Source organism: Chrysochloris asiatica, unplaced genomic scaffold (genome assembly GCF_000296735.1).
Source record: "Chrysochloris asiatica unplaced genomic scaffold, ChrAsi1.0 scaffold00003, whole genome shotgun sequence".
Classification (NCBI taxonomy): Eukaryota; Metazoa; Chordata; class Mammalia; order Afrosoricida; family Chrysochloridae; genus Chrysochloris; species Chrysochloris asiatica.
The window spans coordinates 49,354,539-49,368,601 of NW_006408521.1; the positions used below are offsets into that span (position 1 = coordinate 49,354,539).

Genomic DNA, 14,063 nt, shown 5'->3' on the forward strand with positions numbered 1-14,063 from the left:
TTTTAGCGAAGTAGATCGCCAGGTCTTTCTTACAATGCGTCTCTGGGTGGACTCAAACCTCCAACCTTTCTAGTGACAACATTAACTGTTTACACCACCCAGGGGTGAGGTGGACTTAGAAATTGACTTATCCGTATTGATCCAAGTTTCCACTCAGGAGTATGTAAGAGTTTTTTGTTTTGTTTTTTTTTTTAATCTCTTTCTCATATGAGGAAGCTTTAAAAAGTTTGTGGGGTTCACAAAGACCATGTTCTACATCCTACTTTGGTGAGCAGCATCTGGAATCTTAGACGCTCATGAGCAGCCATCTAAGGTGCAGCTGTTGGTCTCTCCATGTGCGGATGAAAGAAGAGTGATGAGAATTGAAGATGCGTGAAATCAACCTACAGTCCAGTGGACTAATTACAAAACATGTGAACATCTGAGACCAGAAAAACTAGGTGCCCAGCTACCACTATCAATTACTCTGAAAGGAATCATGTTAGAAGGTCACTGACAGAGTGGGAGAAAATGTGCAACAAAGCTCAAAATGATCAAAATGACTTGCTTATTGGTCAGAAAGAAACTGGAGGAACCAGAAACTGTGACCCTCGGCCACCTCTCAGGTTTGAAACAGAACTCACCCACATGGCCCAGTTTTCAAAAAAGCTGTAGATAGATATATAGGGGGAACACCACTAGTAAGATGTGCTCCCCATGGAATGGTCAATCATTCAAGATCAAAAGGGCAACATTTACCTGAAGACAAAGTTCAGAATAGTAGGGAATGAGGGCGAAATGGAAACAGGAACTGCAGGGAGGAAGTGGGATAAGTGATATTACCTCACAGGGATTGCAATCAATGAGATGAAACAAACTGCGTATGAATCATTGAATGGAAAACTGATGGTCTTCTCTGTAAACCTTCACTCAATTCACAGTAAGATGTTAAAAACAAAAAAAAAGTTTGTGGGGAAAAGAGAATGGAATTTTTCCATGAAGTTTTTGAAGTCCCATTTACTAAGAACTGTGGTGAGTTCCTGCAAACTAGTCCCTCAGGCAGTTTAGTCCTGAAAGGAGGAATGGACTCTCAAACTCCCCACAGCCTACATGTTGTCTCTGCATTTTCAGTTGTAAGAGACAAAAACCCAGCACCAAGCGACTGAATGAAGCTATCTGGTAAAAACACATGGGAACACAGTGTCCTCGGCCATCCCAGAGGACAAGCCTCTTTCCAGAAAGTTCTGGCAAAAAACCCTAGAAGCACTCTAGGCCAGCTCGGGTCATGATCCCATCTCTGAACCAATCGTGGCTAGCAGAGAGCTCTGATTGGCTGTGACTGAGTCACATGTTCATCCTTGGTGCTTGGGAGGAATCACTTTTCTTAGAACTAGAAGCTAGGTTTTTAAAAACTCGGGGGCAGGGAGGGGGTTCCCCAAAGGAAAGGGCTGGGACAGACCAGTCTGTGTAAATAGTGTATTTTATCAAGCATTTCTATGTATCAAGCTGGACAATGAAAAAACAAGCCCAAAGAACTCATACCTCTAAATTATAGTATTAGTGAAGAATATTAAATATACCATGGACTGCCAGAAGGATGTACAAATCTGTGTTGGAAGAAGTACAGCCAGAGTGCTCCTTAGAAGCCAAGGATGCTGAAACTTCATCTCATGTGCTTGAACACGTTACCAGGAGGGACCAGTCCCTGGAGAAGGGCACCATGCTTTATAAAGTAGAGGGCCAGCGGAATGGAGGAAGTCCCTCAGTGAGATGGATTTCTTTATTTTATCGATTAGGATGTGTTGAGTTACGAGTAATTTTTTTAAACAAATGTCAAACTGCCTTAAACATATGGGGCTATATTGCCCCAGAATTAAGCATTTTACCAGTGGGATGGACTGCTATGATGCAGAGATTATTAGCAGCACCACGGACCACCTGTACTTCTTGTAACTCTCACAGCCCTGATGGTCCATGTGTCAGCCCCTCCTCACAGCAGCTCCCCCTGCAGGGTGGAGAATACTGCTGCAGGCCCTGGCCTCACACCCACAGGAGGAGAGCACCACCATCCGCAGGAGGAGAGCACCTCAGCCCCAGCTGTCTCAGGCAGTCTGTGGCTCATTCCCATTGGACGTATCTCTCCCTTCTGTGGCTGTTGGTTGCCATTGAGTCAGAACAAAATGTTGCGCAGTCCTGAGCTGTCTTCTTGATCGTCGGAACGTTTGAGCCCACTGTGACTGACCCTTTCATGAAGCTGACCCTCATCTTCACTGGACCCCCACCTCTCCAAGCATATCCTTCCCCAGTGATCAACCTGTCCTGGTGACGCATCCAAAGTGAGTGAGTTCGGATCTCCAGTAGCATCCTATACTCCGTAAGGCTTTGGTTGACTCACTTTTAGATCGCAGCGCCTTTGGAATCGGGAAGCCCCTCTGAAACCTGTCCACTGAGGCTGACCCTGCTAGCAGTGGAAATACCAGTGGAATAGCATCCAGCATCACAGGAACACACAAGCACCACAGTGCAGACGGTGGTCATGTCCCTGCTATCCTTGTCCATTCACCATAGCAGGGGGAATGTGATATACTGCTTAGCTGGTCAAGGGGGAATCATAGCCCCCAGAACCAAAAACCAACTCAGTCAGTGTGACTCCTACTAACCCTATAGAACGAAGCAGAACTGTTCCACGGGGTTTCCAAGACTGTGAATCTTTACGGGAGCAGACAGCCTCGTCTTTCTCCTGCAGAGCAGGTGGTAGGTTTGAACTACTGATTTTCTGGTTAGCAGTCCGATGCTTAACCCACTTTGCCATCAGGGTTCCTTAGTGTCCCCAGAGCAAGTGGTATCTCCAAACAGAAATCAGGGTGTTGGAAAGGGGTCCTGAGGTTGGGAATGGACACTGGGAAACGTCCTTCCCCTACACCGACGTGTCTCCTCTCAGGCTCCTAGGAGTAGCAGACACCTTGCTCCATCACCTGGGCCTGCGTGTCCTAGGTCTCATCACACTCTTCTGTTCTTGTCTCCAGACAGAGATTACTGCAGCTTGTGTGACAAGCAACCAATTGGGAGATTGCTTTTCCGGCAGTTCTGCGAGACCAGACCTGGGCTTGAGTGCTACATTCAGTTCCTTGACTCAGTGGTAAGTTCCTGCCCCAGGGAGGCCGATTTGGGCCCTCTGGGATCTGTGGCTGTTCTCCCACTCACCCCACCCACCTCACTCCACCCCCAAGGAAAGAGGTATTTCTTTAGAAACTCCCAGTGCCAACTGAGAATGCCGATCTGCTCAGATCCAAACTTGTAGGGCAACCGCTGCTAGAAAGCAGAAGCTCTTTTGATCTCAGAGTCCAGGAACTTGGGTTATGGTTTGAGACAGCACCTGGGGCCATTGGGCATTTTCCCAACACCCCCAGGTAGCATTTCCATCCTTGGGTTCCTTTCCCCAATGGGGAACTCAGTTCATAAAACTCTAAAGCTGTGTGTGTTTGTCTACTTGTTTACGGTCAGTCTCCCATTAGAACACAGGTAAGGGTCCTGGGCTTCCTGTTCACTCTGCCTACCACAGTGCCTAGCACATTTTGTTGTTGTTGGGTGCCTTTAAGTCACTTCCGGTTCATAGCGACCCTATGCAGTAACAGAGTGAAACACTGCCAGTCCTGTGCCATCCTCACAACTGCTGCTACCATGGTGTCAGGCCATCTCGTTGGGAGCCTTCCATTTTTTTTGCCAACCCTCCCCTTTCTCAAGCATAATGTTCTTCTCCAGGCACTCGTACCTCCTGATAATATGTTCAAAGTATAAGAGAAAAAAAGCTCGCCACCCTTGCCTCCAAGGAGCCTTCTGGCTGTTACCTCTTCCAACACAGATCTGTTTGTTCTTCTGGCAGCCCATGGTACTTTCAAATTACAATAACTCAAATGCATTAATTCTTCTACAGTGCTCCTTATTCAATGTCCACCTTTCACACCATATGAAAGTACCATATGGCTTGGGTTAGAGACACCTTAGTCTTCAAACTGATTTCTCTTTGCTCTTGAACACTTTAAAGAGATCGTGCACAGCAAATTTGCCTAGTGGAATATGCCATTTGATTTCTTGACTACTGCTTCCATGAGTGTTGATTGTAGATACAAGCAAAATAAAGTCTTTGATAACTTCGATATTTTCTCCATTTATTATATTATTCATTGGTCCAATGGTGAGGATTTTTGTTTTCTTTGCATTGAGGTGCAATCCATTCTGAAGGCTATGGTCTTTGAACTTTATCAATACTTTAAGTGCTCTTTACTTCATTTGCATATCACAGGTTGCTTAATGAGTATTCCTCCAATCCTGATGCCACACTCTTCTTCATCTGATCCAGCTTCTTGAATTATTTGTTCAGCATACAGATTGAATAAGTAAGGCGAAAGGATACAGCCCTTTCCTGATTTAAGGCTTTTCCTGATTTAAGACCCTTCAGTATCCCCTTGTTCTCTTTGAACAACTTCCTTTTGATCTGTGTATAGTTCCCTCATGAGCACAATCAAATGTTCTGGAAACCCTTTCTTAATGTTATCTATAGCTTGCCATAATTAACACAGTCAAAAGCTTCTGCATAGTCATTAAACCACAAGTAAACATCTTTCACGTATTCTCTTTCAGCCAACATCCATCTGACGTCAGTCATGGTATCCCTGATCTCATGTCCTCTTCTGAATAGTTCTGGCTGTTCCGTATCGATGTACCATTGGAACCATTTTTAACTTATCTTCAGAAAAATTTTACTTGCATGTAGTATTAATGATACTGTTCAATGATTTCTGCATTCCATAAGGTCACCTCTCTTTGGAATGGACACAAATATGGATCTATTCCAATCAATTAGCCTGGTAGCTGTCTTCCAAATTTCTTGGCATAGATGAGTGAGTGCCTCCAGTACTACATCAGTTTGTTAGAAGATTTCAATTTGTAGTCCATCAATTCCTGGAGTTTGTTTTTCACCAATGCCTTCAGTGCATCTTGGACTTCTTTTTTCAGTATCATCAGTTCTTGATCATATGCTACCTCTTGAAATGAACATTGACCATTTCTTTGTGATATATTGACTCTGTGTATGCCTTTCATCTTCTTTTGACACTTTCTGCATCATTCAATATTTTGCCTGTTGTTGTTGTTGTTGTTAAGTACCATCGAGTCGGGTCCGACCCATAGCGACCCTGTACAGGGTTTCCGAGGGTGTAAATCTTTACGGGAGTAGAAAGCCTCATCTTTCTCCCGTGGAGCGGCTGGTAGTTTCAAACCACTGACCTTAAGGTTCGCAGCCCGATTCGTAACCACTACGCTACCAGAGAATCCTTCAATATTTCAGGTTGAGGTTTGAATTTTTCTTCACTTCTTTTAGTTTTATAAATACTAAGCGTGTTCTACCCTTTTGGTTTTGTAACTCCAGGTCTTTGCACATTTCATTATGATACTTAACTTTGTCTTCTGGAGTTGTCCTTTGACATTTTCTGTTCTTTTACTTTCTCACTGCTCTGGTCACTTTAGCATCTCTACTGGAGAGCAAGTTGTGAGTTTCTTCTGAAATCCATTTCGGTGTTTTCTTTTTTTCCTATTTACTGACCTTTTGCTTTCTTCCTGCATGATGTTCTTAATGTCATCCACAGCTCTCTAGTCCTCTGCCTTTAGTGTCTAATGCATCAAATCTATTCTTGAGATCTTCTTTAAATTCAAGTGCAATATGCTCAAGGTCATGTGTTGGCTCTTTGTTGTTACTGATGTTAAGTGCCTTTGAGTCAGTTCTGACTCATAGCAACACTGAATAGAGTTTCCGAGGAGCGACTAGTGAGTTTGAACTGCTGATCTTGGATGCTCAAACTGTCCTTGCAGTCTAGTTGGCTCTCATGGACTTGTTTTAATTTTCTTCAGCTTCAGCCTGAACTTGTATATGAGCAATTGATGGTCTCTTCCACAGTCTGCCCCTGACTTCGTTTGGGCTGACAATGTTGAGCGGATGATATGGAGCTTTTCCACTGTTTCTTCACACAGATGTAGTCATTTTGATTCTTATATATTTCATCTGGTGAGGTTTATGTGTATAATTGCCTGTTATGTTTTTTTAAAAAGGCATGTGCAATGAATAAGTCATTGGTTTTGCAAAATCATGCCATGCAATCGCCATCGTTTCTATCACCAAGACCATCTTTTCCAACTATTTATCCTTGCTCTTTGTTTCTAGCCTTGGCACTCCATGCGCTAGTCATTATCAATACAGCTTGATTGCATGCTTGATCAATACATGTTTTAGCTGTTTTCAGCCAGTCTACTGACTGTTGGCACAGTCTGCTCTGCTCCCACCTTTATGATTACCTTCAGATTCTCCTGGGCATTCATTTGTTTAACAGATGCTTACTGTCCCTCAGACAGGATGTGGGAGGACTCAGGAGCCGCTCAGAACTGGCTGACTTCCCTTTGAGTTTCCATTCAAGGATGTGGACAGGAGGTGGGGAGGCAAAGAACAAAGACCAACCACTAGTGAAAAGAATGGGGTCCGTCAGTCCACCACCAGCAGGATCAGGGACCAAGATTCTGCTGTTTCCTAGAAGCTCTGATGGCATCCTTGTGTGCAGCCATCTTGAGTTCTGTCTTGGGTTGGGGGACAGCCCTGTGAAGCTTGAGTTTCTGTGTCTGCTTCAGGGTCTTAATGGATCTCTAGACCCACAAGCCAACTGCCCATTCCACTGGAAGTTACACAGGTCCCAACTCAACTCCTTCCCCCCAGCACCTCCCTCCCCCACCATCACCTGAGCTTGAGATTTGCCTTACCCTTGACCCCACCCTCTCTTCCATCCCTTCCCCCACCAGATCAAGTACATTTGGGTCAGTGGCTCTTGACCTCTCCAACACTTCTGCTTTGGTCTTAGCTCAGGCTCTCAGCATCTTGTGTCCAAGGAAGTGCATTAGTTCTCACCCTTGGCCGCACATTACAAGCGCTTGGAGAGTTTTTAAAAAGCAAAAACAAAACAGCTTCTAAATTGAAGCCCAGAGTAATTTATTTCAATCTCTGGGGGAGGAGTCCAGTATTTTTTTATAATTTTATTATGGAAAGTTTCAAACTATAAACAAGTAGAAGTTGACAGACTCGTATAATGAACCTCCTTGCACCCTTCACCTAGCTCAGTAATTGCAAACTTGTGATCAATCTTGGTTTATTCAGCCTCTCTAGCAGTCCTGGTAGCAAATCCTAGGCCTCACATTATTTCACTTGTGATTATTTTAGTAGGTCTTTCTAAATGATGTTGTTGTTAAGTGCCTTTGAGTTGGTTCCAACTCATAACAATCCTGTGGAGGGTTTCTGAGGAGCAGCTGGCGGGTTTGAACTGCCCACCTTGTGGTTCACAGTCCAGTGCTGATCCTACAGCGCCACACCAGGAGTCCCTCTAAATGGCAACAGCGCTTACATCTTATATACTACCATTATCACAGCTATAAAAACTAGGAGCACGGTGGCTCTATAGAATAAGAACTGGACATCAAACCACAAGCATGCAGTTCAAGCCTACCAGCCACTCCACAAAAGAAAGAAGCCTTCTGCTCCCGAAAATACAGCCTTGGAAATCCCACACAGGGTCACTGTGAGCCAGAGCCCACTCAACGGCACTTAACAACAACACAAATAAATGGTCTGAAGGCAGCATGTGAGCTCCTCCCATTTCATCAGGAGAGTCACAGTCAGCATCAGTCCTAGGCTGAGTCCTATGTGGCGGGGGTCAGACGTGCCTCTACGCTCCAATCTTCTCTACCAAATCTGACACCATCGTCCTTCCATAACTCCCTAATAAACCCCGTAACTGTGAGCGTGGTATCTGTACAGCACTCTCTACTTTGCCGACACCATGCCCACAGTTATGGGGTTTATTACAGAGTTGTTGTTGTTGTTGTTGTGAAGTGCTGTCGAGTCAGTTCTGATCCATAGCGACCCTGTATAGGGTTTCCGAGGAGCTGCTGGTGAACTTGAACCGCTGGCCTTGCAGTTCAAATGGCTTTACAGTCTGGTGCATTAACCCACAGCGCCACACCAGGACTCCTATTACGGAGTTAGCAGCTTACAATTTAGGGTCAGAAATGCTCAGAACGCAATTCTTCCAGTCAGGACCGCCTCTCCTCAGCAGGCAGGCCTCTCTCTGGTGCTTGGCTGGCCTTGGTCCTCCTCCAACCATGTTACAAAGCTCTTTCAGAGCTGCTGATAAATGCCCAAAGGACACTCGACTTTGCTAAATGCCTCAGTCTGAAGGCACATGGCTTTAGCTCCAGGGGTCAGCTAACCCAGCTCTCCAGTTAAGTGTGTGGAGGCCCCTCCCCACCCCACAAGTGAGCCTCCTGTGCAGACTCTCAGCTTTACTGGCATTGTGGTGCTCTGACTGTTGGTCCTGCTGTAGCTGTCCCTGGGTCCAGGCGGTTCCATGTGCAGGAATCTCAGGATCCAGAGGACATGCTCCACTCTGGCTCTTCTTCCTTGATGACAGTGGGCTCCACTGTCTGCTTCTGAGAGGACTCATTTTAAATCCAGTAGGATGGCAAAGCTGACCAATCACAATGAGCCCTGCTAACAGTCATTCACAGCTGGATCATAGAATCCACCAGCATCTTCCCACATCTTCTCTTATCCAGACCCTTGAGGGAAAAGTTGTTCGTGGGGAGTTTACAAAGTCTATGACTAGGAGCTCTGGTGGGGTGCTTACGTGGGCTGCTAACTGTAAGGCAGCAGTTGGAATCCATGAAACACTCCTCAAGAGAAAGATGAGGACTTTCTGCTCTTGTAAAGATTTACAGTCGGAAATCCCAATACAGAATCAGTATGAGTCAGAACCAACTTCATGGCACACAACCACCGTGATCAAAGAGGCATTAAATAATTTACTGCACCGCAATAGCAAAAACAAAAATAAAAACACTTACAATCGTTAAATAATATCAGTGTTCAAATTTCCGATTTTCTCATGAATTATATACATGTGCATTTTGTTTTGTTTGAATCGGAATCTGGATAAAGTCCACAGGTTGCTATCACTTAAAACTTCCCTTGACTGAAAATAAAGCAAAAAAAAAAAAAAACCCAAGAACCTAGTTTTCTTGGCGTTGTTTCCAACTGATGATGACTCCGTGTGTGTCCGAGTGGCACTGCGCTCTATAGCGTTTTCAGCGACTGCTTTTCCAGAAGCCTCTGGTTGGACTTCAACTTCCGACCATTCCGTTAGCAGTCGGCATGTTAATCACTTGCCCTTCCCACGCAGGGACGCTTTCCTTGACTGCTGCTTCCCCCATAACCACTTCCCCGATAATTTAGTTGTCATTCATCCTGAAGCGTTCCCCACAGTCTGGATTTTGTGACTGCCTTCTGCTGGGTCATTTCATAGGTTCCTCTGTAATTCTTGTAAATTGCTACTTGGATCTAGAAGTTTGATCAGATTCAGTTTTCACTTGATGGGGAAGGCTAAGGGGGATGGTTTACTTCATAAATGATTTTAAGTTCTCCTGGCTGGAGGCACATAATATCTAGTTGCTTTCTTTTTGAGACCATAGCAGCCATTGATATTCAATACCTTGATCTGAAATTAGGTAATTAAGGGATTGAAGCATGGTGACATTCTAATTCTATCATTCCTTCTTCTTTTGTTAACAGGAACAATTTCTTTTGATTATGACTTGGTTACCCAAGTTCATATAAGAAATGCTTGAAATTTTTCCTGTGTTTGCATGTTTAAAATCATGAGTTGGTTTACTGTTGTTCTCGTTGCTAGGTGATGTCAGTTAGGTTCCAACTCACAACGACCCTCTGCACAACAGAACAAAACACTTATACCATCCCACAATTGTTGTTATCATTGAGCCTGCTGCAGCTGACCACTGTGCCAATCCATCTCTCTCTTCTCTGACCCTCCACTTTACTAAGCATGGTGTTCTTCTCCAGGGACTGGTCCCTCCTGGTAATGTGTCCAAAGTATGAGAAAAAAAGTCTCACCGTCCTGGCATCTAAGGAGAATTCTGGCTATACTTCCAACACAGATTTGTTTGTTCTTCTAGCAGTCCATGGTACTTTTAAATATGCTTCTTTTCCAACAGCATAACTCAAATGCATCAATTCTTCAAAGATCTTCCTTATTCATTGTCCAACTTACACATGGATCTAAGGCTATTGAAAATACCATGGCTTGGGTCAGGCTCAGCTTAATCCTCAAACTCTTGAATACTTTAAAGATGTCTTGTGCTGCAGATTTGTCTAATGCGACACATTGTTTGGTTTACTGACTACCGCTTCTATGAATGTTGATAGTGGAGCCAAGCAAAATGAAATCTTTGACAACTTCAATCTTTCTTCATTTATCATGATGTTATTTATTGACCCAGTTGTAAGGATTCTTGTTTTCTTTACATTGAGGTGTAATCCATACTAAAAGCTGTGGTCTTTGATCTTCATCAGTAAGTATTGTAAGTATTTTAAGTCCTTTTCACTTTCAGCAAGCAAGACTGTATATTGCAGGGTATTAATGAGTTTTCCTCCAATTCTGATGCCACATTCTTCTTCATATAATCCAGCTTCTCGGATTATTTGCTCAGAATACAGATTGAATAAGTATGGTGAAAGAATACAAACCCTGACACACACTTTCCCTGATTTTAAACCTTTAAGTGTCCCCTTATTCTATTCGAACAGCTACCTCTTGGTCTATGTATAGGTTCTTCATGAGCACAATTAAGTCTTCTAATAGAGTTTTGAACTTGTGTATATTTAGACTATTGTTATGTTTCAAGACACAACAGTTATTATCCTTATTGATGCTCATTGGACTCATCATTGACCATTGAGAATTTCTTCAAGTTGGTTCCTGAGTCTTCTGACAAGTCCCTAGTATTCATGTGTTGCCTCTTTGATATCTGGTATGAAACCATTTACTTGGAGTGAAATGAGAGCCATTAAAGGGTTTAGGGTAGTGCAATGGCAAGATCACACTTAGGTTTTTTGAAGATCCTTTTGGGTCCCCTGTTGAGAACAGGCTTTGGAAGTGTCATCACAAAGTAAGTAGCTTTTAACAACAGACATTTATTGTCTCACAGTTCTGGAGGCTAGGACCAAATTCAGGCTGTCGGCAGAACCATTGTCTCTTGACTCTAGGGAAGTTCTTTCCTTATCCTTTCCAGATTCTGGTCAGTCATCACTTGGCTTGTGTAGATGCATCTATACATACAACCTCCCCTTTGTCTTTCTCTGCTTTTGTATCTTTTCTAGGACATTGGCCATAAAAGATTAATACCCATGCTATTCCAATATGACCTTATGTTTACTTAGCTAATAATGCTTTCAAAGACACCATTTCCAGACAAGGCCATATTCACAGGCACCAGGGGTTAAAATTTAAACAAATTATTTTGGGGATACATGATTTAACCCATAACAGAGGACAAAGGTAAAATCAGGGAGCTCTGATGGAAGACTATTGCAACAGTCAGCTGAGACCTGATGGCAGGCCCAAGTCAAGGTAGAAGTCATTGGTAGTGGTGAGAAGTGGTTGCGTTTGAACTGTATTTTTGGACTCTATTCGAAGGCTACATTAACAGTACTACCCAATGGGTTGGGAGTGAGAGATATGAATTAAGGATGACTTCAAAGTTTTGACATGAGCAACCAGTGAGTCTGTGGATAGATTATGTTTGGATGGAGGGTCCAGAACACTATTTTAAGCATGCTGGGTTTGAGATGTCTATCAGACATCCACATGGAGATGTTTAAGAGGAGATAGATGTTCAAGTCTAGAGTCTGTGAGAAAGGTCTGGGCTGGGAATAGAAAATTGGGAGTTGTCAGCTTATAGCTGGTATTTAAAGCTCTGGGACTGAATGAGGTCACCAAGGAGACAAATGCAGATAGAGAAGAAATGAGGACCCAGGACGGAACCTTGGACCAAAGGCTGCTCCAATTTTGGAAAAGATGAGGCTGTGGCAGCCTTGGGACCTGCCTGGAGAGTTGATGAGGCAGAGCAGGACATGGCTGAGCCCAGAAGTCAGTGGAATTTTCCAGCAATGTGTTTTGTTAGACAGCTTATAGTCAGTTTGAAAGGAAAAAAAAACAACCCACCCAATAGATGCCCATTTTCATTCTGGTTGTACAGACACTCCCTGTGCTGGGCCAGTACCAAGAGTTTTTTGTTTTTAGTTTTTAAAGGAAATGTGAGTCTGGCCCCCCTCACTGACACCTCAAATGCTTTGTACATATGTCTTAATGAAGCTGCCACTCGTGGGAGGCTGGCCCCTGTCCCTTGGACACTTTTGTCTGCGTCCCAGAGAATTAGTAAGACCTTTTCATCACTCATCTTGACGTCAAATGACCAGCCTTAGAATACCTCTTTTACGCATGAAGATTTTATTGAGTTTTCCAGGGCTGGCACAGTTTCTCATCTGCAATATGTTTTTCTTCCATCCTGACTGGAACTCAGAGGCCCATGGTGTGACCAGCGTGCGCCAGGAGCTCATTGGCTCAGCCAGTGAGACCTGTGCTGTTTTCGCCTCCATGCTGACTTTCCACCAAGTAGACTTTATTAGGAATAACCCATCCTCACTGGACTCTGATGCTCAATAGTGGGGCTCAGTAGTCACCAGGAAAGGTAGGTGTTTGGCACAGTCTTAATGCCTGGGTTTCTGAAGTCAAGTAGAAGACTACAACGGTGTTTAAATGAGATCTGGGTGGGTTGGGGCAAAAGAACTGTTTTTGAAGTTCAATCAGAAGATTGCAGCGGATTTCTTGGAGCCAAAGAAAGACTCCTCGTAGCCTTTCCACAGAGATTTGGAGCCATTGATCTAAAGCAAGGCTGTAACTAGGTCTGATTTCGGGAGCGTGAAGGATTTGTCCATGTTATGAGGGGACTGGATAAAGGGTAGCATTGGACACCAGAGATCAACAGAATTTCTTTGGGAAACATTACCTCAGTCCCCTTACAGCCCTGCTCTTGCCCCTTCAGACTTATTTTTGTTTCCAAAATTCAAAGGAACATGATCTGAGTCCCTCAAGGATGTCCAAGGATGTTTTGACATGGCATAAATCCAAGAGGGTAGAATTCTTCATGGAAGGGGTTGGTGGTGTAGTTAGATGCCATTGAGTTGGTACCAACTCATAGCGACCCTATACACAACAGAATGAAACACTGCCCAGTCCTGGGCCAACGTCACAATCATAGCTACGCTGGTGCCCATTGGTGCTGCCACTTGGCCAATCCATCTTACTGGGGGTCTTCCTCTTTTTCTCTGGCCCTCCACCTTATCAGGCATGACATCTTTCTCCAGTGACTGGTCCCTCCTGACAATATGGCCAAAGTATGAGAGACGAAGTTTGGTCATCCTGGCCTCCAAGGAGCACTCTGGCTGCAATTCTTCCAGCACAGATCTATTTTTTCTTTTGGCAGTCCATGGTACTGTCAATATTCTCCTCCAACGCCACAACTCTAATGCATTTATTCTTCTACAGTCTTTCTTATTCACTGTCCAACTTTGGCATGCATATGAGGTTATTGAAAATACCATGGCTTGGGTCAGGCGCACCTTAGTCTTCAAGCTGACATCTTTGCTCTTCAATACTTTTAAAAGGTCTTGTGCAGCAGATTTGTCCAATGCAATATGTCGTTTGATTTCTTGACTGCTGCTTCCATGAATGTTGATGATTGATCCAAGAAGAATGAAGTCGTTGACAACTTCAATCTTTTCTCCACTGATAAGAATGTTGTTTATTGGTCCAGTGGTAAGGATTTTTAGAAGAGTTAGTGAGATAGAAACTCTACTTTCAGAAGTGTATAGTTCTAGATGGAGGATATGTTGAGAAAAACAGCTTCATAATTTGATATTTTTGTTTAGTAATGGTTTCTATGAATTTGTAGCAATACTTTTTTATTTACCCTGAAAGAGATCCATATTTGTGCCCATTCTAAAGAGAGGTGACATGGTGTAAATCATCAGACAGAATGCAGAAATCATCGGACAATATCTTTGAGATCCCATGTGAGTAAAGTTTTACTAAAAGTAATACAGAAACAGCTACAATCATACATTGACAGAGAACTTC

At 43.6% G+C, this 14,063-nt stretch overlaps 1 protein-coding gene across 1 annotated transcript in view; it reads left to right on the forward strand.

Moving 5' to 3' along the window:
* The window catches only part of GRK5 (G protein-coupled receptor kinase 5), a 262,097-nt gene that overhangs the window by 177,996 nt on the left and 70,038 nt on the right, over nt 1-14,063 (forward strand). Inside the window, exon 3 of the mRNA XM_006831403.1 lies at nt 3,006-3,118. Coding sequence (XP_006831466.1) covers nt 3,006-3,118 — 113 coding nt within the window. The remainder of the gene's footprint in view (nt 1-3,005; nt 3,119-14,063) is intronic.